We start from the raw sequence: 27,390 nt of genomic DNA, 5'->3' as shown, positions 1-27,390 counted from the left end.
TTAGGTCTTTGCAGACAGCATTCCAAAGCTGAAATAAAGTCGTGGTGTAAAAAGTGCCTCCCAGTTGATACATGATGCTGGGGATTAGGAAGATGCTTCGGAGAAGCATCTAACTGTGTAATTACACCTTCTTCTGCTACGTGCTTTGTGATCAGGGTACAGTTTCATGAGTCAGACCAGTAGGGGGTAAGCAGGGTCCCCTAAAATGACAGTGGACACAGACACTACATTGATAACTGTGTTATTTGGAGGGAATAAGGTCCCTGCTTGTCCAAATAGATATCCTGAGCACTGCAGCATCATGTGCACCTTTCTAGTACCTCATGCTGTTGCTCACGAACCTGCCTTTGTCGTCAATCAAGGGCTGTAGGGCATATGAAGTTGTGAGAATTGTGTTGTATGGCTGTTACTAAAATATGTGGTGGGTTGGGGAAGCACCCAGATACTAGCTCTCCAGAGACAATGACAAGTGAGGTAACCAATGCCTGATTGGGTGCTGAACAGGCATCACCAGCCATTGTCCAGCAGAGGAGTTACAATTCAAAGACTTTCTCTCAGGAGACACACTGGGGTATTGCTTCACCTTGTGACTCAGCAATGCCCACCAGGCATGCCTGGACTTGTGTTCTCCAAGCACATGGACTAAGGGTATAAAACAGAACACAGTGGCTACATGCCAGGCCTTTCTCCTTCCCCACCTATGCTGCAAGCAGCAAGGACACTGAAGACTCCAACAGAGGAGACTGGCCCAGGTTTAAGGGATAAACCCGTATATTAAGGACTGGAATATCCAGCAGGGTGAGGAAAAACTGCTTAATCTAGTTGTTGCCTAGTCTAATAGAGTTTAGACTGTGTGCTTATATTTTATTTTGGTAGCTAACTCTGACTTTTTGCCTATCATTTATAATCACTTAAAATCTATCTTTTGTAGTCAATACATTTGTTTAACTGTTTATCTTTACCAGTGAGTTTGCCTGAAGTGTTTGGTAAGGGTGTTTGCTCAGGTTTGCAAAGGCTAGTGTATATCCACTTTACATCAATGAAGTGGTGAACCAATCAATAAATATGTATTGCTCATCTTGAGCAGTGCAAGATGGTATATTTGTGAGGTACAAGGCTGGGACCTGGGGAGATTTGGCTGGTGCCTTTCTCAGTGTAATTCATGAGTGGATCTGGGAGCATTCATGCAATATAGCTGGATACGGGGCTCCACATGCTGTTGTGCTGAGTGACAACACCTGGAGGTCGTCACTAGCAGAGCATTGTGAGAGACAGCCCAGGCTGGAGAGTTAAGGGGGCACAGTGGTCCCACAGTCCCAGGCTGCACTGCAGGGATCCTGACACAGCCAGTTTCCAGATGCAAATAGCAACCTGCTTCTGTACTGGTACAGCCTTCCTCCTGTGTGTGTCCTGACAGCGAGAAGTAGGTGCAAGCTCTTCACACTGCTCTATGAAGGTCTGGAGCCATTGCTAGTCATCCCAGGTCTGCATGACCATGTGACCCCACCATGCTGAGCTACACATGGGCAATCCTGAGCTACTGCAGCATATAACAGGTGTCTCCAGTGTGCCATAAATGAACTCTCCTGATATGAGCCACCACCTTCCAAGAGTCAGAAACTGCTACTGAAATATCCTCCCACTCTTCCATGCCTCTGTCTGTACTCTGCAATAATGTCTCACCCACTGGTGCTAAATCCACAGTGTGGTTCCAGCTGGAATGGACAGAAATGAGGAGAGCTAAGAACACTTCTGCACAGAGACCTGGGAAGGACAGGCAACTTCTCCCACAATATATTGCAAAGCAATTCCTAGAATGGCTCCAATTAGCGAAGCACTCAGCATCCTGGGATATGCTCCCCCAGAAACCCTAGCCCCCATGTAACTGCAGCGCCAGCATGGACATGGTTGCACAGGTATGGGTTGTGTGTGGCTCTGCACTGTGGATGCTCACGTGGGTTCACATGCACCCAAGCCTGGACATGAGTCACACCCGGCAGTGCAGGGATACACCTAATCTCTGATTCTGCCTTTCATGAGCATGTTGGGACACTTTCTCCCCCAAGGAGTTTTCTTACCGAACAGACTTTGGGAAAACAGTGCAAGGAAGCTGATGTTCATAATGCTGCTCCTTGTATTACCTGATGCAGAATATAGCCATCATCTTGCTGTTTAACTGTGTGCTGTACCACAAAACAGCTGTCATGGAGGGGAGAGTAAAGACTGGATAATCTGGATGGCAAAGTCACTTTTGAACATTTTATAAACATGCAACTGGACAGTCACTGATGTCTACTTGCAAGAATGTGCCTCTCCCCCCACCTCCTGATATAGCCACCTACTTTCACTCGTTACAAGTAATGGTTATGTGACTGTATACCTGGTTAATTAATTGAACCAATCTAATGCCACTGAAATAGGATGGATACGGCAGGGCCGCCCAGAGGATTCAGGGGGCCGGGGGCAAAGCAATTTCGAGGGCCCCTTCCATAAAAAAAAGCTGCAAAACTATAGAATATTATATTCTCGTGGGGGCACCTGTGGGGCCCAGGGCCTGGGGCAAATTGCCCCATTTGCCTCCCCCTCTGGGCGGCCCTGGGATATGGTAAATACTCCAAGTGCTTTAAAACAATCTGACCTTTGAAAACAGTGTCTAATAGGGCCATGAGTTGGTTTTCAGATATTTCATGGCAGAGGGGACCATTGTGATCATCTAGTCTCACAAACAGTGCAACATTCAAATAGCAGTGTTCTTTTCTGTTACAAAAGGGTATTTGTTTTACTTACTGAACTCTATCATAGAGCAATCTGAAGGATTATACTTTCTAGTAATAATCAAGGCACACCTGGCCTGAGCTGTACCAGCCATCAGCACTCTAACTTTCCCAGGTCAGACATTATGTTAATCTTAGTGATGATACGGTACTGATGATACGGTGACATTTAAAACAAACAAACGAAAAACACCAGCAGAGAGTTTTAAAATGATAGTGGCTCTCATGAATTGTCAGAGGCCAGAATCATAAGAATGTTAGCGTGAAATTAATCCATGTATGGTTAGCATCTGCAGTCAAAGTTAAAACTCGTTATTTTGACTTGCATCAAGTATTCAGGATGAAAAATCAGTTTAAAAGGCACAAGTAAATAGATCATTTAGGGCCAGATCCCCAGCTGGTATAAATCAACATAGCTTCATTGGCTTCAATGGAAATTACACTAGCTGAGCTTCAGGACCTTGAAGGGAAAGTTAAGAGGAAAGGATAAACCTTTTTTATTGCTAATAGTGCCCTCTGCCATGTGATGTGTGGGATCATGATGTGTGAGGTTCTGTGCAGGTGTGGAATATACCCATGCATTGTTATTGGAGAAAGCAGTCGGACCACTGTTTTAGCAGCTGTCAAAGTTGAGTGACAAAGTCTTAAATGACATGGTCTAATTAATCGTTTCTGTGGAGAAAGAGAAGGTAAAAGTATAGCAGAGAGTAAATGCTGAACATTCAACTGTGCAGACAAATGGAGGCATGTAAACCCGAGAATATATAGGAAAAGCATAGACTCCTGGGGCAGGTCACCCCTTCAAGTTTGCACAAGAGCCCTAATCAAAACTTAGTGAAACCAATGGGAAACTGTCCATTGACTTCACTGGGCTTTAAAATGGACTTGGAGGGTACTCTCCATGTGTCCAGATCTCCCTCTTCCCATGCAGAAGTGTGTGTGCATGTGCATACCAGCTGCTGTGGCAGTGCTCCTCACTTCCTTTGGGGACTCTCTGTGGGTCTCATGTTCATGCAGGGTGGAGACAAATATCCTCTCTAGCCTCTTAGAGGTTCACTCTAAGAAGACAATACTGCCTGAGGGTTTTAGTCTCTCATCTGTGGCGCTCCCTCTTGGGGCTTCCAGAAACAGCCACCGCCTGGGAGAGTTCCTGGTAGCATGTCTCCAGTGAGCAGTTACATGGTGTATTCATTCTGCATACAGGTGGCTAAATGGACAGCTCATAGATGAAGAGGCTTAAAGATAGATAGATTAGAATAAGAGGCTGGGAAATTCAGAAATTACACAGTACATATAAAATAACCGAAAACACATTTTTTTTCAGTTAGCACGTAGGTACTTGAATATCATAGTCCAGGGCACTATTTAGGAACCTGAATAGAACACAATATAGACAAACAAGAAATCGTAGTTGTTCATTTGAAAATAAAGAGCTATGGCACATGACAGAGGATTGTGTATACTGTAAAGTTCTTAATAAAACATGAGGATAAATTCTGATTTAGTGTGTGAGTCTTTAAAGTAAATTATTTTGCCTTGTACTGAGTTTATGGACCCACCATCATATTTTTTAAAAAAAGCAAAGAGTTTTTTAAACTATGAAAAGCTGTCTTCTGATGATCAATGATAGGAATAATGAGTGTTATGGAAACTTTGCTGTTACTACCGTCTTTTCCATTCACTCATATATCTATGGACATAGACATTCATTACTGCTTTAATAATAAAAATGGCCAATATTAAAATAAAACTAGTGATTTTGGGTGCCCAACTTGAGATACCTAAGAGGCCTGATCTTTTTTAGAAGTTTCTAAAAATTGGGTTCCTTTAAGGTGTCTCACATTAGGCACCAAAAACAGAGTCACCCAAAAGAATGTTTGAAAGTCCTGGGCCTAATGCTTTGGAAATCTATGTTCATCAAAGCATTGCTACCTGCTGCTGGAGAAATTTTATGGTGATAGGAAAGTGGACATGATGTGCTGCCAGTGTCAGCAAACATTTCTGTGTAATGATGTGCATAGAGTCCAATCATTATTTTCCACTGTGAAATGGTTTGATGACCTGGTGACAACTATTCATTCAAGTCATGTTGGTGGGTGTACTATAATAATACGGTTCAGAACAGTCATTCTTTGTCTATTTTCAATCCATAGATTTAATTTTAAATGCATTTGAAATTATTCTTCTGGCTCTGGGACAGCTGATGTTGCTGGCAGAAAGCTGGCTTTGATCACTAGAAAATGATTACAATATTGGCCATGGTTAATGATTGCATGCAGATGGAACGATATAAATAGAGAAGTGAAAATGCTATTGTTGAATTACTTTAAAATGTATTAGATTCCTGATCTGCCCCCCAAGGGGAGAAGGATCAGAGCTCATCTAAAGGCATCTTCATTCTTCACACACTTAAAACAAGTTGAAATTCATGCCAAGCGTGATCCAATGGAAGTGCCTCTCAGCCAAGCTGTGGCTCATTGCTTGTATGGAATTTAACGCCAACACTAAAATTTTTGGTGCTTGGGCCTTCCATTGAGAATATATGAAGAGCGCAAAAGTCTTTCATATGCCAGGGGGAAAGTAATTCACGTCTAGCCAAGAAGAATTTAGAGGACAAACGTGAACTGGTTCAGTGCCAGACAGAACCCAGCCCAAATGTTGACACTGCAGAAATCTGTTTCCAGCCACAAGAGATCAGCTGGGCAGAAGAACCACTCCCACCACAGACAGCCATTGGTACTCAGCCAAACATCTGTGTGTGTGTTGGTGGGGAATGTCTATAGTTAGTACATGAGACCACCAGGGCTTTTCTGGGCTGTGTGGGAATCTCCCACCTGCTGCCGATCTCTTTACCTGCCAGAGACAGACACCAGGTGCAGCAGTGGCTGTCCTGACTCGCTGGGGTCCCCCTGTGCGCTATTGCCCCCATTCTGGGAAGCCTCTTCCCCTGCAGCAGCCGGCCTGACGGAAACCAGCAGCCTCCTGCGGACGGTCTGCCCTAGCAGGATGTAGATGAAGGGGTTGAGGCAGCTATTGGCATAGCCCATGCTGATGGCCACGTTGTAGGCATAGTAGAATGGCAGGGTGGGGTGGTGCATGGTTAACTGCACCAGCTGTAGCACATGGTAAGGCGCCCAGCAGATGAAGAAGGCCAGGCAGATGGCAATGGCCACACGTGTCACTTTCCTGGTGCAGGTCCTGGTGCACCTCTGGCCAGTAAGTGCCTCTGAGGACTTGGCCATCCTGAGAAGAATCCTCCTGTAGGCCACAGTGATGAGAGTAAAGGGGACGGCAAAGACGAGGAAGAACTGATAGAGAGTATACCAGTAGATGTCATTCTGCGGGTCTGGAAGCTGAATCCCGCAGCCCAGCAGCCCCCCAGGCAGAGGGATGAGCCGGGCATACATCCACACTGGGGTGATGCTGAGGAAGGAGAGAGCCCAGAGCATGCAGATCACCAGGATGGCCACAAATGGCTTCCTGAAGCGAGTGGAGGTGAAAGGGTACACGGTGGCCAGGTAGCGGTCAATGGACATGGCAGTGAGAATGTAGGTGCTAGTGAACTGGCTGTTGGCATCCAGAGCAGTGATAATGGTGCACATGGTTTCCCCAAAGTGCCAGGCTCCATTGCCCAGCAGCTGGTGAATGAGGAAGGGCATGCCCAAGAGGAAGAGCAGGTCCACCATGGAGAGGCTGATGATGAAGATATCTGGGACACTGCTCCTGGGTCTGGATTTCTTAAAGACTGTGCAGATCACCAGGCTGTTACCAATGATGCCTAGGAAGAAGATGATGCCAAACAGGGCAGGCATGAAGAAGTCAGCATAGCTTACTGTGCTGGGCTCACCTGCAGAGACAGAGCATAGGCAGAGAAAGATCAGGGCATGTGTGCCGTGGGCAGGGGAAGATGGGGGGCTTTACAGACTGGACATCCCGGTTTCTAATAAAACAATGATAATATGCTTATAGGAACATAAAAATAATGTATTTTCCACACATACATAAGGTGGTGGGTGTGTTAATATCATACACATGCCTATACACATATGTACAAATCTATTTACACTCACACATAGACAGAGGTGCATTTGTATCTGTATGTACACATACAGTGATATATACTATATACAGCAAACTTAGTTATACATATATATGCACTTATGTGTACACGCACACACAAACATACATATAGATACAGTATACACATGAATATGCACATCTAGGTTTGTTTGGATACAGCATATCTGTTTTTGTGGGTACACATGCATGTATCACCTTGTGTACAATATATGTACGTGTGTATATCTATGTATGTAGGAGTCTGTGTATATGCACACACACCAGATGCATGCATATATAAATACACGTGTGTGCGTATATATAATGCACATACTCCTTAGTTATACAGTAGACTCATAATAGCCCCAGTCGCATCACTTTTAGCTTTGAGAAAAGTGATCAGCAATTATCCCTGTATATAAGACCTCCTGACAGTATACACAAATATATATTTTCACCTACTCATTTACTTACCAGGCAGGGAAAAGTTTTGCACAGCCTTGGTGATGTTAGCAGTGCAGCCGTTCAAGCGCTCCGTATGATTCATTTTAAAATCCATCCTTTGGCAGTAATTGGATCTGATCAATAGTTTGAAGATGTCGCAGTGCTGATGTTTAATGTAGAAGAAAGGTGGCCAGCTCCTGGGAGATCCTGTGATGATACTCAAACCTGCTGCTTTGAGAATCAGGAGAGGCTGCTGTGTTGGTCAAAAAGCAGCTGTTGTAAAGCTCTGAATCCCCTGCTCCTGCACCAATGCCAGGTGAAACTGACACCAGAAGCAAAGTGCCTATCAGCAGGCTGTCAGCCGAATGCCTATTAACACACTGGGGGAGAGAACAGAGTAGCAGAGCTCATTTATGTAGTGCAGAAGGCAGCGACTGGGCTCCATAGGTTTATTTCTCAATCCACCAATGTTCTATAAAAAGACAGTGGGACTTGCGCTAAGTAAATTGAAATACATTACACACATGCATTCAACATACAGGGCAGCTGTAGCAGTCAGGACTCATATAAGCAAGTCAATAACACTATCAGCCTGAAAAGAGTTAATCTGAAGAGCCAACAATTAAACTTCAGTTGTATATGCTATTAATTTGCTGATAAACCTGCTGAGTTGCAGCGCAATGAAGGACCTCATCTTTCCCTCTCTCTCTCCCCCTTCCCCAATATTTTCCACATTTTACTCCAGTGAACCACTGAAGCATCTCTGGACTATGGAAGCAAGGGCTGCTTATGGTCAACACAGGCAGGCACTGCTTGGAGAAGAGGGGAACCAATCAGGAGATTTCTTTTCAAGGTTTGTGTGAAACTGTTGAAGTTTTATAGAATTTACATGTAATAAATACAATATTGGAAAAACTAAATAAATGAGGTGGGACCCAGGCTTTCATTTAAATTAGTCTTGCTTCTCCCATAACTTAAATTACAACATAATCTTAGCAGCCAGTGCACGCATGAACTGTAGACTCATTGATATAAGTCACTTTGGAAGATGAGATTACATACTTGGGATAATAGTTCTAGTGAGAGTGGACAGTAGGCAGTAATGCAAGGAAAGGCAGGCTGATAATCACCGTGATGTGATTTCAAGTCCCATTTCTTGCTAACCACAATGATTCTTAGTACTTAGAAATAATTTCTATCCTGGTGGTTCATCGACCAGTGACCATTTTAAGGTCTAACAGTGCAGGGAAAAATTCATTTAATTTACCAGATGGGGCAGGATGCTTTCAGCATCACAACCCTTTGGGTCACACTGCCCCTCAGGAGTCCCTTTAATTTGCAAACTGCTTTCTGAACTGGGTCATTGCAGTTCTGGTCCAGTCTGGTATCTGCACAGGGAAATAAGATTGGTTGAAAGGAAAAGTATAAGTGTTGACTTCCAGTCATTCCGGATTTTTCCTTGCTGCTTTTCTTGGGGCATGCTTTATACTCGTTTCAGAAAATAGGACTTAACCATCTCCTCTCTTGCTTTTGAGATAAGGGGAAAATTGTTATGCACAAGTTTGTGCCATTAGCATCAATGTCAGCAAGGGAAATGTATGAAGAAACAGACTTCACTTGGCATGCATCCGACGAAGTGGGTATTCACCCACGAAAGCTCATGCTCCAAAACGTCTGTTAGTCTATTAGGTGCCACAAGACTCTTTGCTGCTTTTACAGATCCAGACTAACACGGCTAGCCCTCTGATACTAGACTTCTCTTAAAAATTGGAGTCACCGTAATTGCAATGACATGAGTTTCTTCACACACAAGTGCAAAGCAATGACTGCTTATCAAGATTTTCATTACAATGCTCTTGCCTTACCTTGGGTCTGCAATTCTTCTAGGTGCAAAGGGAAGTGTTTGTTTTATTGCAACAATTGAAAGCCAACACACTTGTAGATATAGCAGCCACTGTGGAAAGCTTCACTCATGAACGCACTTTCCTTTTGGAAGCTGGCAGGTAAGACTACTCACACAGATGGCAGAAGCGTACATCATAAAAACTTGCTGATGGGCTGTACTAACTACATCTGTGATGTGAATTCTTCTTGGTCAGCACTGAACATGAATAAAAGTGCAGCATTCTGCTTCAATGTTACAATGTTTTTCCATACAAATCCTTGGCTGATTGATATCGACATAGCTCCACTGTGGAGCTGTGCTGATTTACACCAGCTGAGGATGTGGTCGAAAACTGGAAGTAGCAGCAATTGTGAAAGTTGCATAAACACTTCCAGTGTAAGATCGTTATTTCACCTTTTGGGATGAAATGTTGTATGCTTTCACTCAGTCCAAAGATTAAGGTGGTGGGGTTTTTTTTTTTTTAAGTTTAAGCAAAATACTATAATTTCTGCTGTTTTTTTCCCTAGTATGAGGAATGTGGAGAAAAAAAATTGCTCATTTTAAACTTTAAAACAGCTCTTTAGCTCAAATGACAGGAGGTAAAAAGGTGTATGAATTTTGATTTGACCATGTTATGAAGTGTGGAGGAGGAAACACTCTTTGCAGGATTGGGGTCCATAATGAGGAAATTCTCTTCATAATGTACTACCCAGAGGCAAACACTTCACACTTCTCTTAGAGTTAAGTGTGAAAGTGCTGTATTGAAAGGACCAGTGCACTGAGCACATTGCAGGATGGAGCCCTAATGTATGTAATATGGTGCACAGCCAAAGATGGGTCTCACTGCACATATGCACGTGACAAATTTACCAGCACAGTGAAAAATTAAAGTGAACTTTGTGTCTTGGACTGCAGTTTCATTAAGCAGAATAGATTCATCTGAAAAAGTGTGGTCATCAAGTAGTAAAGACTGAAGCCAATACTCTGAACTTGTCATGGCTTAAATAAAATTTGAAATGTGAAAGATTTGGAAAGGAAGGACTCAAAGAACATAAGAGGTATATTACCTTAAGTTCATTTAACACAAGAGTCTCTGTGGAGGTGTTTAAAGCCAAATCTTTTAGGTTTAGGTTAGAGCATTCCTGATTTAAGTTACAGTCACACAGCAGCTTTGTGCGAGACAGGAGTAAATTTGGGTCTACACTAAGGGGCATATTTGTTTTGAGGGATCATTTGAAATATAACTTCAGTTTAGAAACAAACAGTGTACCAGTTCATGCAATGTTGCAACATTATACCAGCTGAGGACCAAGAATGCTGCTGCCCATTTAAAGACAAGGAGGGCTGAATATCCCCAAATAATGCCCAACTGGCGACAGCTTGTGGCAGTGAAATTTATTTAGCAATAACTCACAAGGTGACGTGTTTGGGTTAATACAAAACGAAGAGAGAGCTTGTAAAAACTGAAATCTAGTTCTAAGTAATGTTCATTACGGTTTAAGTTTTGAAAACTTGTTTTTCTTATTTTAGCAAGGATAAACAGAGTAACAGCAAAAAGACAACCCAGATAAACAAATAGTACTTTATTAAACTAAGCATCTTTGAGATACACAAGGTTACTGCTTAAGCAAAGATGTTTAGTATTTGCCCTCTCCCAGAAAAAGTTCACAGAAGTTACATATTCAAAGAGTGAAAACTGGTCAGCAAAATAGACTTTCAAAATCACTCAGACACATAAGGCAAAACACTAAGCCCCTAAGCTCCTTCCATCCTCTCGTGGGATGGAAGGAGAATGAGGAAGGTATCCCCTTCTGAATAACTTATCAGAACATGCAAGAGTTTAGACCAGTGGTCCCCAAGCTTTTTTGCTCATCCCCCCCCCACCCCTTATCTGATCCGCAAACCCCATCCACCCACCCTGGAAGCTGTGGCCAGGAGCGGGGACAGAGCTGGGGCTCGGCACCACGGTCAGGAGTGAAGCCAGTGCTGCAGCTGGGGCCGTGGTTGGGGCCAGGAGTGGAGCTGAATGGTGCTCCCTCCCTGCCCCCCCCCGCCGGGGGCTGGCTCGGGCCCTGCTGTGTCCCCCCCTAATGTTCCTCCCCAACCCTTTAGGGAGTCCGCCCCCCCCAGTTTGGAGACCACTGGTTTAGGCTATTAAATATTATACATAGTAAACTTTGCTTTAACTTGCTTTTCCAACAACATATATATTTAAGATGGTGCAGGCTTAGTTCTTTACCACACAGATATTTTGATAACCACTGTTAAGGCTTACAAATATTTTTCCAGTATTCAAACAGGTGTCACCTTGTGTTGCTGTGCTTTGCCATTTCCCAAGTGCAAAACCATCCAACTGCAGCAGTCAGGTTGTTCCACTTTGATTCCCCATCTAAGATTAGAATTCTAACACCAACAGTTATAATCTCAAACACACACTTCCTTCTTGCACAAAACTGCCCCAACAGGATTGGACGGTGTAGTGTATTTGGAAGATTTCTCACCATGCCCTGTACACTTAGTATGACAGTGAATTGACTAAAGGTTAAGATACTGTTCCTATTCATTTTACAGTGACAACCAAAGAGGCATATTGAGTCTCAACTTCCGTAAACAACGCACAAAGCTTGAGTATTTGACAGGTAAACACAAAGTTACAATTCAGAACAGTACAAGTAAGTGCATATCAAGGAAGACAGGAAGCTGGGAAAGTCCTGTTCATTCGCTCTTCGTGTTCTTGTTAGAAGGGTCCAAGACAGGAGGACTACTCTGTAGCAAACTGTTTTCATTAGCTTCTTGCTTCTTTACCAGGCTGCTGTATAATGAGAATGGTCAAATTTACTGGGTTATGCTTTCACAGTAGATTGTTGAGATCTTACCCAACACAAAGAAAGTTGCGCAGTATGGGGGTTGACAAACCTATTATCTAGCATTTCTAGAGCAACTATTATTGAATTATCTGGATGCTCTCCCAGCGATTATCTCACTGGAGCCAGGGATCCATGTACGGGGATGGGCTTGATGCATGTTGTCCACTTACCCTGAAAGATCTGCAATGAATATGATGATTTTTTTTTTTAGCTTTGGCTGTATAATGTGGAACAACTCTCATGTGGAGGAAAGAGGGGAAATTTTTGGGAGCATCAGGTGATAGCAGACCTAGTAGAATGATTCCACTGAAGCCATGCTGCTGGAGAGCAGGAGTGGCAGGGAGCTTTGGAGCCAGCGCAAAAACAGGGCTTCTGCCTGATAACCCTATGTTTTGGCAAATCCCTTAGGATCCACAGGTACTAGTACTCCTGTTCTTTTTGCGGATACAGACGAACACGGCTGCTACTCTGAAACAGGTGGCTCTGTTTGTCCTTGGATATGGAAGGGACACTGCCCTGCAGATGCAAAATCTGAGAAAAATCCTCTGATGGAGCCCTCAGTTTTATTCCCTACAGGTCTGCCTTCTGCTTCACGGGTGATTTGGACCCTGGAAAGTAGTGCTACTGGATAGAGCTAGGTCCTAGTAGTAATAGAAGCAGACTATAGGTGGCACTCCAGCTTAATCCTCTTTAGCTCCTTTTACACTCACAGAATGCACATGTAACAGTGTGACTTAGGCCATCATTTACAATACTAATACATTCTAGTCCGCTGGACCATTTATAATACAGTTGTTCCTGACCCAGTTAAAATATGCTTCCAATCTGTAATATAGACAGGACCTTAACTGTATTCTGCAGAGTGGACAAGGCTTTAGCTTAGTTATGGAACACAGTCAAGGTCCCGTCTGCACTACAAAATGGAACAGTATTGTAACCAGGTGTCCTGACTTAGTTGCATTGTAGAGGAGCCCCAAGGCTTCTTGCATCTTAGCCCTGGTCTACACTACAGAATTACTTTGGTATAACTATGTCATTCAGGGATGTGAATAATTGACACCCAAGCGACATAGTTACATCAACCGAAGCGCCAGTGTAGACAGCGCTATGTCAGTGGGAGAGCTTCTCCTGCTGACATAGTTAATCCATCTCCGTGAGAGGCAGTAGCTAAGATGATGGGAGAAGCTCTCTCCTGTTGTCTTAGTGTCTTCATTAAAGTGCTACAGTGATACAGCTGTGCCGATACAGCATTTTTAAGTTTAGACTTGCCCTTGGAGAAAGGTGGTTGTGTAATTAAAAAACACTGTTGTGTCATATCTAACCAAAGCATAAGTTACAGGTTTTATAAGTATCAGAGGGGTAGCCGTGTTAGTCTGGTTCTGTAGAAGCAGCAAAGAGTCCTGTGGCACCTTATAGACTAACAGACGTTTTGCAGCATGAGCTTTCGTGGGTGAATACCCACTTCTTCAGATGCAAGGTTTTATAAAACAAGCTTTTACAAAACCTAACACTAACAGAAATATTTCCACAATTTTTAAAAGGTTTTCTTGTTTTGCTTTTAAAATAGATATTTATTTGCAATGTTTGCTACAAAAGCTTTGCATAATTGTGATAATGCAGGAGAACCAGAAAGTAAATTGACTGGAAAATGGCTATAAAAGTAAAATTATTCTATTTTCTTCTTCCAAGTTAAAGTGAACACACACAGTGCATAGGTAAGAGGAAATAAAATTGTTAAAGTTCTTTCAATTTAGTAATCTAAAGAATTACTAACAGTTACATAATGATCAAGAATACCACAGGAATCAAATGGCTGAAACCCAAACCATGGCTAAAGTTCTACAAGAGACTCATTTAATAAAGGGGAGGGAAAAGATGAAAAGCATGAACAGTCAGGATTTTAAAAGCATTCCCAGACCATGTGTTTCTATTTGGTACGTTCAAGCCCTTAATATTTAAAGCAGCCACATAACCCTGTTAATTTGTTGCAGTGTTTTAAAAGTTGAATAATTTTACCTGTTTGACAAGAGGCTACATTAATATCAAAAGTGCATTGTATAATTGCATATAACTATTTCTTCTTCTTCGGGTGATTGCTCCTATGCATTCCAGTTAGGTGTGCGCGCCGCGCGTGCACGGCTCTTCGGAACATTTTTACCCTAGCAACTCAAACAGAGCCAGAGGTCCCTATATTAATTCCTACTAAAATATACATTAATATTAGTGGCTGGACAGATATCTGCTGCATATTAATGGTTAGAGTAACATGCTATACTGACCAAGAATGACAAGTTTATTATCCGAAGTTAACCAAACGGTAATCAATGACGAGCCAGAGCTGCAGTTTGACATTACAGTATAGATCACTATGTTAATGCTTACTTTGGAGTATGGCAGTAGTTGATTAGAGTTGAAAGAGCTATGTAGCAAATACTCAGTACTCCAGAAACTGCCAATGAAAGGACGCCCAGGCCACTCAGCACACAAAGAAGGGCTATGCCACCTACTGATATTATAACACCTAGTAAGAGAGAATTAGTTTATTTGCACAAATACATATACAAGTATACACACCAGGTCCAGGAGATCTATGCCATCCCAAATTCAAATGATCAGTGAAAATGGTGTAGCATAACAACTAGCTGATCTGTTCACAGGGTAGTAGTTGAAGGCCTGATAGTCCCCATCCACAGGAAATCCTGTGGGCTTGTCATGGTTTCACCCTCACTTGAAACTGGGGGGTTTCAAGTTGAGGACCAGCATGTATTCCCCCACCCTAAAATCCTAGGGTAGGTCCCCTTTTTGCCGCCACCACCCGGTCAATTTACGTGGGCCGGGACACCCCTGTTTTCCCCCCTCCTCTTTCCAAAGGCGTTCCCTGGGGAAACACAGATCAACTCACAGAGGGAGAAACCTTCCCGTCTCCTCCCTCCCCTCTCTGCCCGGAGATAAGCTTGTCTCACCACCGAGAGATAGTTTCATAGCCCCCTCCCCCTGTATCCACAGTAGAAGGGATTTAATCAAATCTTTATAGAAAGAATTTATTAAAAGGAAAACAAGAAAATACAGTCTCTATGAATCCAAGCTGGACATTCATAGGGTATAACCTTACTAATTTCTGGAGAGAATCTTCTCTCCTTCTCAGTACAAACAATACAGGCAGAATTAAGAATAATCAATAACAAACACACAGAATTGCAAACATAGGATTATTAGATGGGGACACAAAGTACCTTTCTAATACTCACTATCTTGACTAGAAGAAATTAGTTCAGAAAGATGGAAACTTGTAGAAGACTTGATTAAACATCTGGACCCTTGTAACTCCAAACGGCTAAGAACAACACACACAAGAACAGAGAGAAAAAGTTCCCTCCTAGGAATTTTAAATTCTCTTCCCTGATTGGTCCTCAGGTCAGGTGTTCACCAGGTACTATGTGTTAACCCTTTACAGGTGGAAACTTAACCCTTAACTAACTAACTATGACAGGGCTAAAGGGGAGGAAATCTCCATGAGGTTCTCTTTGCAGAGTTTTCCCCTGATGAGTCTCATAGGGTGATACTTATCTCCCTGTGGAGTAGCCTGTGGGGCCAGCCCCCAAATTTCACTCATCTTCTAGGCTCTGTGCAGATCCCAAAGGATTGGGGGCAAAGGGGGGGCTAGGATCTGCTGCACAGAAGCTCTGTGCCACCCCAGCAGCTCTGGTCACAATTTGGCTGTGGAGAATAACTCCACCGGGGCTACACTGCCATGACCTCCCCTAATGGCTGTTTTTACAGGGGTTCCCCACCACAGAAAGATAATACATCATCTTCCTGCTCTGAGCTCCACAGGGCTGATTAGCAAGCAATGTGCATCCTGTCCCAAGTCAGACCATGGTCTGTCCCTTCTCTTCCAAGTGGATCCCCTGGCTCACAGAGAGCTTTCCATGGGGGAGCCTGGGAGAGGAATAATCAGGCCCAAAGTTTATTTGGTGGTGGACAAGAGATCTGGAAGTATCCTTGATAAAAGCAATTTTAATACATGACATTTGTTACAGTCCAGAAGAAAAAACAAAACTATTTGCTCTTCTAAATGTGCTCTTGCTAAATCTCTTTGAAGGCCAGAGATGAAAGTTATCCATGGCAAAGATAAATGGATTAACAGTGTACAGCGTTAGGATTTTCCTGTCTTGAGCGCAGATAATCCCTTCTCCCTTTTTAATTAGGTATTCAGGAATTAAAAGACTGTTGCTGTTTCTGAAAGTAGACACACGCACAAAAAGATCACTACAATTTGCTTGCACCAGGAACTTCTGCAGGTCAGAGATAAGAGAAAGGAAAATCCTTTAAATAAATAACTTTGTCCTAAATGTTACTAATCTTTGTAGTAAGGAAATAAATAGATAAAGAAAATACCTTCAATGACGATAACCCCCATACAGGCCACTACGGTTGTTGAAATCACAAATATCAGAAAGAATGCAACAGGAATAGCAGATACTGCAATAAACACCAGCAGTGACAGGGTGACAAAAGGATGATCATCTAAGTACTGGCCAACTCGAGAGTTCATAAAAGAAACAACCTGTAAACGATTGAAGGAAGAAAAGTAGAATTAGATCAGATTTGAATTTTAATTTTTTTAAAGTCTGTATTACCTAAGAAAGGGGTCAAAACCATTTTAGTGACATTTTGGGTACAAACATTTCATAAGTACATAAGTTGATGAATTAATGTCAGAGGCAGTGGCCATCCTTTTCAGAAGTATGAGCATCTGTCTGTCTAGGTACTTCTAGGGCACTCATCAACATCATGTCTGAATGCTTCAAAAATTCTATAGTGAACACATCAAAGAAAAGTTTCTCCAACACATGTTGAAACAAAGGCAGAGATCACAATGGATTTAGCAAGGCAGATCATGTATTTTAGCATCTTTAAAAACTTGATAGTGAAGTGAAAACAATGAAGAGAGATCAATTGGAGGTGAAGATTCCTCAGCAATAGCTTAAAATAATTTACAAGGAGTATCCAGTTCATTGTGATACTGATAAACTTCAACATGTGCATAATAAAATAAGTATCAAAAGCCAAAATGGCAAATAAAACATAAAAGTCCACGGTATAACACAACTGATTTCAGTGGAGTTTTACCAGCTACTATTTTGATCCAATTACCTATATTTGTTTAAAAATCTGAAAATCCTGTTAGTAGGAGAAGTATCTAGATGACATTTTTTCAAAGCTTCTAAATTAAGGGGCATAAATGATCTTTTCAGGGATCCTGCCTCACCTATAAACTTGCAAACTTCCCCTCCTCTACATGTAAGAACACTGCAAGCTCATCTACATTAGAAAGTTGTACTGCTTTAATTATACCAGTATAGTTAAAAAGGTATAGCCCTCTTAGGGTACGTCTATACTACCCACCAGATAGGCGGGTAGTGTTTGATGTATCGTGGATCGATTTATCGCGTCTCATTTGGACGCAATAACTCGATTCATTAATCGATGCCTGTACTCCACCTCAGCAGGAGGAGTAAGTGGAGTCGATGGGGGAGCCGCGCCAGTCGACTCGCCGCCGTGAGGATGGCCAGATAAGTCGAACTAAGATACTTCGACTTCAGCCCACCGCTAGCGTAGCCCAGGCCTTAGGTAAAACATCAATTTCTTTATGCTGTGTTTTGGTGTGAATGCACCAGAGAGGTAATGGCATACTATTAAGAATAAGAAAATCGGTTCCAGATCACTTAATCTATGCTCCAGTTTCCTTATCTGTAAAATGGGGATAATATTTGCCACCTATTTTACTGAGCTGTTGTGAACCTTACTATTTGTGAAGCATCCAGATGCTACAGTAATAAGTACCACAGAAATGCCCCTATTTTTTTTTTAATTCCTTTTGAGTCCTCTTATTAAAAGAAGGAACTAATTTTCTCTTTGGAAATTCAATATTAGTTTTATAATTAAATTTCATTATCATACAACCATAAAATAAAATTGGGCATGATGTTCCAGCAATGATAAAAGGAGAAGTATTCTATAAATAATGCTCTGTAAAATTATAAAATAATGCAAAACCCACATTGGAGTTGGTGTGGATGGTTTGCATCATGGAGTGCCATTGTTTCTGTAGTTCTTGCATTTCTTTTGACATTTTGGAGCCTTCAGTGTTGATCTTGAATCCTCTTCTGGAGACTTAATGCTTTTTTAGCCATCCACCCTATTTAAAAGTTAAGATAAAATTACTGACAGGCTTAGGCATGATTATGTAAAAATTTCTCTTGTTTGAAACAGAAATATTTAGTTGATTATAGATTTTAATGTTACATGTAAAACATATAAAATGTAATGTAGTAGTCTAAATTCCTGACAACTCTCCTGAGACATCCTCAAGTCCAGAAAAATTATTTCTCATTGTTCAAGTATCATAAATATAAAATGTCTCTGACCTTAATTTATATAATAAATCCTGTACTTAACAGTAATAATATACCCAGTAGGAACTCAGTTCTATCTCTTTAGGTATTATACCACATTCATTTCTGCCTGAACAGCCAATAATTTCCAAAGGTTACATTAATAAGGCTATATTCACCTGCATATCTATTGCTAAAATCAAACACTGTTCAACATTACAAATCAATGTGTAGAGCAGAGGTAAGCTGCTTTCAAACAGTTTGAACGTACATTATATGCTCCTGAAACTTAAAAGGGCAGCATCAACTTAAAATTGCTTATCTGAAAGTTTATCCTATTATTGCTGCAAGGAACACTATAATTGAAAGATTAGAAAACATTTTACCTTTAGTTTTCTGAAAGTTTACCTTGTAATTTTATATCACTTTGTCTATAATCAATTTCACCATAATCAGTTTCCTCTTGTTTGTATAAGCCTTTCCCACAGCAACAAGAGAAAAAACTTGTAAAGTGGAAGATGTAAAACTTGGCAAAGGGACTCAAGGGTGGGTGTAGTACATGAAACTACTTTTAATCTTTGAATTGACTAGATTTCAAATTGACTATCTCATTGCATGTTCATTTTTTTAAAATTACACAATTAGCGCTGTTCCAAGTGAGGTTTCAAATGGGGTTTACCAGTTGATTAAATTTAAAATATAGCCAGTGTCTTCCAAAATCACGTTTCCTTTGAAATTTAAAATCAAAGTACAATATTACTTTTACTGACAAATCATGAATTCAAAAATATTATCAGGGCGGATGCAGTTAAAATGGGAAGTTATAAAATTACGTATTCAATAATTAGTAGAAGTGTGGCTCTAAATTCTATTATCCTAGTTGTTAATGGTAAGAGGGGAAACCTACCAGGTACTATTACAAACACTGCCTACAAGCCCTGACAAATAATCCTTATTAAGTATTGTCTGAGAGTCTTCAGAGACTTATTCTATCTAGAATGAAACCAACGATCTGTAGTTTGAACAAAATATAGCAGTGATGAGAGGCTCAAAGATGCATGTATTGATATGGTCTGTAGGAGGAAATGTATCTCTATTTCAGCATTCAAGTTAAGCCATGTCTACACTACAGTGACTATAGTGGCATAGCTATGGTGCCCCGGATAAGGCTATGTCTACACTATGCACCTTTTAGCGACATGGCTGTGTTGCTACAGACGTATTGGTAAAAGGGTTTGTTGGCAGGAGAGAGAGCTCTTCTGCCGACAAAAAACTTCTGCCCCCAACGAGTGGCGTTTGCTTTGTTGGCAGGAGAGCGCTCCTGCCGCCAAAGTGCTGGTCACACAGGTGCTTGTCAGCAGCAAAACGTTTGTCTTTCGGGGTGTGGTGTTTTTTTAACACCTCTGAAACACACAAGTTTTGTCGTTCAGTTGCCAGTGTAGACAAAGCCTAACACTGTAGCACAGACACAAGTTTTTCTGCTGTAGAAACACCAGGGACGCCCAGAGGGGGGGCAAGTGGGGCAATTTGCCCCAGGCCCCACAGGAGTCCCGCGAGCCCTGGCCTGGTGGCAATCCGGGTCTTCGGCAGCATTTCGGCGGCGGGTGGGGGGCCCTTCAGTGCTGCTGAAGACGCAGAGTGACTGAAGGGCCCCCCCACCGCTGAAATGCCCTGCGAGCCCTGGCCGGGTGGCAGACCAGATCTTCGGCGGTGGGGGCCCTTCAGTGCTGCCGAAGACGTGAGCAACTGAAGCCTTCCCTACCCCCAGCCGAAATGCCACCAAAGACCCGGACCGCTGCTGGGTGAGTACAAGGGCTGCAGCTCCCCGCATTTGCCCCAGGCCCCCTGAATCCTCTAGGCGGCCCTGAGGAACACCCCCATATGTGAGTAACAGAGCTGGGTCTAGGGAAAGCATCCTTTGATTGCCATGTGTATAGAGTGAGGGTTTGGTGGGCAATGCTACACGGAGGCTTTGACTGGCATGGCTGTGGCACTCTGCCGTGGATTTTTCACCCCCCCTAAATGCCGTAGCTGTAATGACCTAAATCTTAAGTGCAGCTCAAGCTTAGTGGGCAGCGTGGGCTGATTCGTAGGGGGCCCACAGTGCGGGAGGGGGGGGGTGTCCAGCAGAAGAGACAGGAACAGGCCCAGCCAGGAGGCCCCGCTGGGGACGAGGCTCTCTTGCCGTGCGGCGGGAGTGGGGAGAACGGCTCGGGGCGCAAAACCCAGACAGCCCCTCCCCCTTCTCCGCAGGGCAGCCCGAGCGCTCTGCCCCGCCGAGGAGGGGCGCCAGGGAGGGGGAGTTCCCCGGAGCTTGGAGCAGAGAAGAGGGAACCGGGCTGGGCCCCAAGCTCGGCGGGCCACCGTGGGACAAGCCGCTGCCTGGGGACCAGGCGGGCCGGCCTCTCCCAGCGGCTCTGCGGGCACGGGGGGGGGGGGGGGTCCCTGATGCCAGGGGCCGGGCGGATTCCCGCCTCCGGGCGAGGAGGCTCCACGCGAAGCCCCCAGCCAGCGGCGCGCGGCCGAGACGGCGCTGCTCCCCTTACCTCAGAGCCTGGCTCCCCATTCCAGCGGCGGGCAGCCGCCTCCGCGCCCCCTCCAGCCTCCGCCCCTGGCTGGCGGATGCTGCGCCTGGGACTGGGGCAGCAACCTGCCCAGGCCTGCAGGCAGCAGCCGGCTGTGGCGGGCCGGGGCGGGGCTGCTGCTGGGTTGGGAGGCGCAGCTGCTGTCATGTGGGACGGGCCTCCCCCGAGGCACATGCCTCCTGCCTACGCGTGAAAGCTAAAACAAGGACATGGGGGGCGCGGGACCTGAGGAGACACTGGCGGTGCTGGTCTAGCAGGCCCATCACGTACAAGGCACGTCCATGGGCCTGGCATGTTCACATACAACGTGGCGCTGTTGCACCCACACATGCGGCACTGCTGTGTCTCCACAGAACAGTGTCTGCCACAGTGTGGGAAGGGGCGGGGTGGGGGCTGCACACTGCTGGCAGGATCAGAGGGCGTGGGGGGGGGGGGGAATCGGATACACAAAATGCAAACTTCTTGCTAAGCCCATGTCAGTGCCATGTGTGGAAACATATCAAGCCCTTTCACGGTCCCTTCCAGTTCTAGGAGATTGGTATATCGCCAATTATTTATTTATTTTAAGCCCATGACAATGTCACATATGGAGCACACAAGTGCCATGTATGACAGCATACCAAGTCCTTTCCAGTGCTACCTATAGGGACACCCCAGTACCACATGTGTGGGCACATCAGTGCCACATATATGGACATGCCAGACCCATGTAAATGCCTTGTATGTGTGCATGTTAGATCAGTACTGACAGTGTCTCCTGTTCTGTCCCCCCTAAATGTTCCTGGTTTTAGCTTTCATGCATTGATAGGCATGTGCCTTTATGAAAGATTTTTAGCTCATGACAGCAGCTCTGATCTCTCCAATCAATCAAAAGTGCACCTTGTTATTTTACTTTGTGTAAACTACTGTATTTGTAAAATGCCCACCTCATCCTATCCAGCCACATTATGTTTTGGCTGTTGGCACATGGAAAAATGTACGTTTCATTTGGAAATCTGTGCAGATTGCATAATAGGCTGGAGCAACATAGCCCAGGCAGCAAGTGGGGAGGAGAGCAAACTGTGGAAAGCTTGCAGGAGATGACTTTTGGCTTGCAGAGAAGTAGGGGTAGCTCAGTGATTTGAACATTGGCCTCCTAAACCCAGGGTTGTGTGTTTAATCCTTGAGGGGGCCACCCAGGGATCTGGGCAAAAATCTGTCTGGGGATTGGTCTTGCTTCGAGCAGGGGGTTAGACCAGATGATCTCCTGAGGTCCCTTCCAACCTAGATATTCTATGATTCTAGGGAAAGATCCCTAATGTGGGATACAGCTTCACTCCTGAAATAAAGGAAACGGGGGTGGATGATAGCAGCCTGTCAATGACAGACATCACACTCCATAACAGAAGTGTACAGTACGGTGCCCAAGCATTAAAAAACCATGTCAGAACCTTTTTTAAAAAAATCAGTTTTCTAAAAATCATGATTTTTTCTAAAACTGGGGTTTATTTTATTTGCTTTTTGCTTTATTTGCTTTCAGTACACTTTGACTACATTTTCAATTTAAAAAAAAAAACGAGAGATATAATGTTACTTTAAAATAATAAATAAAAGCAGAGCGTCTCATGTAATCCCTCTTTACTCCAGGAACTGGGGCTTTAAGAAGGTCACCAAACATCATGAGACTCCTGATAAAATCGTGCAAGTTGGCAAAACACGGTATAGAGTGGGAAGAATTTTGGTAAGGAACTTGATAGGGTGTTGTAATGAACGGGCTAGCATAAGGATGTATCACTGCCTGTTACTGGATGCTCTTGGAACTGTTGAACTAATCCTGCCTTCAGAGTAGGAGTAGTTGATGGTTTTCCCAATGCTGCTGTGAATTTCTGAGTGGTTTAGTATGAAGTATAGTGAAATGGAAGTTGTTGGATGTTTATGGATTCATTACACTGGTGGCAGATGCAGGATCCGAACGGCCCAATTTTACTTTATTAGTTCCTTTTGCTGTATTGAAGTTTTAATGCTAAGTATGTTCAGAAATGTGCAAATTATTCAAGTTTCTGATTAGTACTTTTTAGTCATCATTAAGACTGTTACAAAACTGAAAATAATTGGTTTCACTATTTTTTAAAAAATTGTCAATGAAAATAGAAATTTTTTTTATTAGATTTAAAAATTCTTCAATAGTGTTTGTAACCAAAACATCGCAGAGTTCTGTTAGGGCATGGGAACCTGACCATGACACTGATTGCTCACGAGAGTGAAACTGACCAATCTAGTTTAACTGTCCCAGCTAAATGAAATGAAAAAAGTAAATACCCCAGCTCGTGAAAAATAAATTTGGTTTTTAAAATTGTTTCCATTTTGCACCCTGATACTGCAAGGAGCTTCACAGAGGATTGGGGCTTTAGTAATCAAAGGTGGTTAGTAACATAGATGAAAACTTTTTTAAAAAAGATATATCAGCATATACTGCCCTTTTAACATGCACTCTATATTGTTGAGGGAGGGGGGAATCCTTCCAAGTTCCCTTGAATATTCTGTATAAATTCTGCAACAGTCTTTTTAAAGTAAAATGAAGCTTTATGAATGAGCTGCTTTAACAGACTCAATGGGACAATGGAACCCTGTGCCCTTGAAGAGACCTATTGACTTCAGTTGGACTGTACAGGTGTAAGGATCTGTCCATTTATTAAACTGAAGGATGGGGCCCCAAATCAGCTCAAAATTTGCTCCACTGCCTATATTAGGCTCTGGACTCAAAGATGCACAGCAAAAAAGAAATACTCAAAGACAGGAGTGAGAGAGAGAGAGAAAGGTAAGAGTGTTTTTCTAAGACTACTAAAAATATTCATATCTGACATTATTAAAGGGTATGCAGTGTTGTTGGAGCCATGTTGGTTCTCCAGAATAGTAGAGATACAAGGTGGGTCAGCAACTAATACCATTTATTGGGCCAACTTCTGTTGGTGAGCGAGACAAGCTTTCGAGCTTACACAGAGCTTTTTTCAGGTCTGGGAAATGTCACAGTTAAATACAAGGTGGAACAGATTGTTTAACGTAAGTAGTTAACACATATTTCAAGGGATCATTCAAGGTGAAGTGGCCTGTTAACATCTCTCCAGTCATGGGGGAGGGAGGGGTTGTAGATTCTTGTAATAAATTCAGTGACTCTATTCAGTCCATGATTTTTACTGTCTAGCAAAGTTATGAATTTAAACATCCAGGCTCATCTTTTGAAGGTATGTAGGTTTCCTTTGAGGATGAGGACTGAGAGGTCGCATATAGAGGGAATGTTTTGTGAAAAATGTTCACCCACAGGCAGGGCCGCCCGGGGGGGGGGGGGGGGGGCAAGAGGGGCAATTTGCCCCAGGCCCCGAGCCCCACAGGGGCCCCCACGAGAGTTTTTCGGGGCCCCTGGAGCGAGGTCCCTCACTCGCTCCGGGGGGCCCGGAAAACTCTTGCGGGGCCGGGCGCAGGAGCTTCTTCGCTCTCGGTCTTCGCCGGTGGGGGGTCCTTCCGCTCCGGGGCGGAAGGACCCCCCGCTGGCGAATTACCGCCGAAGACGGAGCGGGACCCGCCGCCGAAGTTCAGCTCGGTCTTCGGTGGTAATTTGGCGGCGGGGGGCCCTTCCGTTCCGGGACCCGCCGCCGAAGTGCCCTGAAGACCTGCGGCGGGGACCCCCCTCCGCCGAATTACCACCAAAGACTGGGCTGCACTTCGGCGGCGGGTCCGGCTTCGGCGGTAATTCGGCGGTGGGGGGGGCCGCCACGGGTCTTCGGGGCACTTCGGCGGCGGGTCCCGGAACGGAAGGGCCCCCCGCCGCCGAAGACCCCAGGTCCCCGGAATCCTCTGGGCGGCCCTGCCCACAGGTAATGTGGTGTTTTTGTCTTTTATCATTTGCAGAAGACTCACTGGGAGGTGTGTAGTTGCCAGAGCCCTCTTGAGGGGGTTGCAAGGGGAGAGGTACCAGGCTGAGTGTGGGGTAGTGGCCACCCTGGAGCCTGTGAATAACTTGGATGGTGAAGAGAGTCAGGATACCAGGATTCTCTCTCTCTGAAGATGGTGAAAGACAAGTGGATTCGGGAGGTGGATCTGAGGGGGGAGCAGGATGAATCTGCTGGGGCAGCATGGGGGTTTAAGCACCCACATCTGAACCTAAAGTTCTGGGACCCCATGGGTTTTGGTTCAGAACCATAATCAAAAGTGCCTAGAGCAGTTTGGATTCAGGGATTTGAATCCCTGTGTTTTTTCCCTTTCAGACCTGAGGTTTTTTATTTGCCTCTCCTCTGCTGGATGGGTGGCTTCCCCAGCCTTACCCCAGGTAACCATAATCTGTCCCAAAACATCCCTGTAATTTTCAGCAGTATAATAGTAAACAAGCCCGTAGCAATGACAGACCCATTCCTGAACCATTCCTCCCTGGCTACAGCAGTACATAAGATAGGTTGACCAGACAGCAAATGTGAAAAATCAGGACAGGGGGTGGGTGGTAATAGGAGCCTATATAAGAAAAAGACCCCAAAATCAGGACTGTCCCTATAAAATCTGGACATCTGGTCACCCTAACATAAGATTACACTGGGTGGAGTTTTTCTTCAGCCATTGTGGAGGAGTGGGAAAGCAGGGAGGGGGAAAAGGAGTCATTCTTATGTCTCCTAGCAACGAAAATGCTGTCACCTTGGCTACCAGGCTGAGAAATGAAAGGCATAGTGTCAGAGAAGTTCACTTGCGCTAGGAGCTGCAGCCAGGCAAGGAGGTGGTTAAGAAGGGCAACAGCAGGTAGCAAACCTCCCCTGCCTCCCGCCCCAATAAACTACATTAGGAAGAGGCTTAGTGGGCATTGTCTGTCTCCTTCACACTTTGATGTTTGTTCACTTTTCACAGCAATAAATGTGTGTGAAATTGTTTACTTAAAACCACAAATTTGGGGCATTCGAAAAGGAGTGAGTGGGAGGCAGTGGGAAAGGGAAGGGAAGAGAATATGGGGTTTGGGGAGAAAGGAGCATGGAAGGAGGCAGAGAAAAGAGCTGGGGATGGGAGCAAAGAAAGCTAGAGAGCTTGGGGAAGGAGGTGGGTGGAAGAAACCTTGGGACAGCTGGAGGAGGATAGACGAGAGTTTGAGATGAGATGCAGGGAAAAAGTGAGCTTGAAGTGGGGTAGAAAAGGAAGAGAGCATGAGTAGCAGAGAGAAGAGGTCTTAGTGCGGCCAGCATGGGAGAGGGAGAAGACAACTTGAGGAAGAGACAGGTGGAGGGAGTTTCAAGAGAGCTGTTTCCTTCCAGCTGCTGGGGTGTCCGGAAAGCAGGCATCTATTATAACACTTTCTCTAGTCTCCTGAATGGAAACTATGTCCTGAAACTATTTCCCTAATTTTCTGTATGCAGGTAGCTAATACGAGCTTATTTATTTTAAGAAAAATATTGACCTAATCTATACATTTTAACCATCAAGAAACAATTTGACCAAAGTTTACAATGAAGCCAACACAGACTCCAAGGCCCCTGAGGGTAAGTGAGTGATTTATTGTTGGGGCTCTGTGAAGTATTCACGATGAAATTTGAAAACCTTGAACACAATTGGCACTTTATCGTTAAGGATTCTTCATGATCTTTACTCCTGGTTTACAGAGCAGCGTGTTCAAAGAAGCTCCACGCGGTTAAATATTAATCACACGTTAGCCTCTGTAAAGTATTCCCTCTGAAAAGGTAATATAGCTCAAGCACGCTAAGTTAAAAGGATATTAATTTTTGGAATTGCTTTTATAGCATGTCAAGAGCTGCCTTAGCAGGAATATTCACTTTCTTACCAACTCCTGGAACTTTAAGGAAGAACAAGCACCTAATAAACTCTATTGTTTGTTCACTTTAAAAACAAACAAAAAACACCAGTAAATTCTGCAGTCTTTAATCAAGCGAAATTCCTGATGACTTCAGTGGAGTTTTGCTTGATAAAGGACCATGGTATGGTCCAAAACTATGATTTATCTTGTATATTAGTGTGCTGGAGAATAGTCTATGGAGCCCAATCAGATTCCTTCTTTTATAAATCCCATTTATAAATGAGCTCTTCACTGGGTATCAAAAAAGAAGGAATTTGATTGGCTGAATACAGTTTGGACTGTCTTCTCTGCTATGGCCACATGGATCAAGAGTCAATAGCCTCTTGCTACAAAATGTATCAAAGAAACATCCTATCGAAATAAGAATACATTCTGGAAGTGTAATTACAACTGATAATACCTGCCCTTTTGATCGTGATTTAATGCACTGGCCTTCAAATACTGTGCACTTAAATGTTACACATTTCTGCCATCACTTACCCATCTGCTGTAGTTGGGATTTATGGCTCTATTAATGGATATAGACTTGGAAGATTCCAAACAATAGTTGTTGCAGT

The 27,390-nt window shown here is 43.8% G+C and overlaps 3 protein-coding genes across 4 annotated transcripts in view; 1 reads left to right on the top strand and 2 right to left on the bottom strand.

Annotated features, from left to right (window-relative positions):
- Nucleotides 1–5,578: 5,578 nt before the first annotated feature.
- On the bottom strand, nt 5,579–7,432 carry MCHR1 (melanin concentrating hormone receptor 1). Its single transcript, XM_044980987.1, has 2 exons — nt 7,308–7,432; nt 5,579–6,621 (listed from the first exon to the last, which is right to left on the bottom strand). Exons 1-2 carry the CDS (start codon nt 7,390–7,392, stop codon nt 5,624–5,626), a joined length of 1,083 nt encoding a protein of 360 aa, XP_044836922.1. The 5' UTR covers nt 7,393–7,432; the 3' UTR covers nt 5,579–5,623.
- Nucleotides 7,433–10,730: 3,298 nt separating this feature from the next.
- LDAF1 (lipid droplet assembly factor 1) lies at nt 10,731–21,221 on the bottom strand. Of its 2 annotated transcripts, none has more exons than XM_044981147.1 (5): nt 20,974–21,221; nt 18,094–18,231; nt 16,428–16,596; nt 14,412–14,550; nt 10,731–11,974 (listed from the first exon to the last, which is right to left on the bottom strand). In XM_044981147.1, the coding sequence occupies exons 2-5, from the start codon at nt 18,163–18,165 to the stop codon at nt 11,878–11,880; spliced, it is 477 nt and encodes a 158-aa protein (XP_044837082.1). In that variant the 5' UTR covers nt 18,166–18,231; nt 20,974–21,221; the 3' UTR covers nt 10,731–11,877. The 2 variants fall into 2 exon arrangements, with proteins under 2 accessions (XP_044837082.1, XP_044837084.1); XM_044981149.1 differs by lacking the exon at nt 20,974–21,221 and adding an exon at nt 20,469–20,486.
- Nucleotides 21,222–25,729: 4,508 nt separating this feature from the next.
- The window catches only part of DNAH3 (dynein axonemal heavy chain 3), a 108,588-nt gene continuing 106,927 nt past the window's right edge, over nt 25,730–27,390 (top strand). Inside the window, exons 1-2 of the mRNA XM_044981127.1 lie at nt 25,730–25,773; nt 26,379–26,501. Of these exons, the coding sequence (XP_044837062.1) occupies nt 26,469–26,501 (33 nt within the window). The 5' untranslated portion in view covers nt 25,730–25,773; nt 26,379–26,468. The remainder of the gene's footprint in view (nt 25,774–26,378; nt 26,502–27,390) is intronic.

This window comes from Mauremys mutica, chromosome 11 (assembly GCF_020497125.1).
Source record: "Mauremys mutica isolate MM-2020 ecotype Southern chromosome 11, ASM2049712v1, whole genome shotgun sequence".
NCBI classification, from domain to species: Eukaryota; Metazoa; Chordata; order Testudines; family Geoemydidae; genus Mauremys; species Mauremys mutica.
This window is presented reverse-complemented; position numbering and strand designations above follow the sequence as displayed.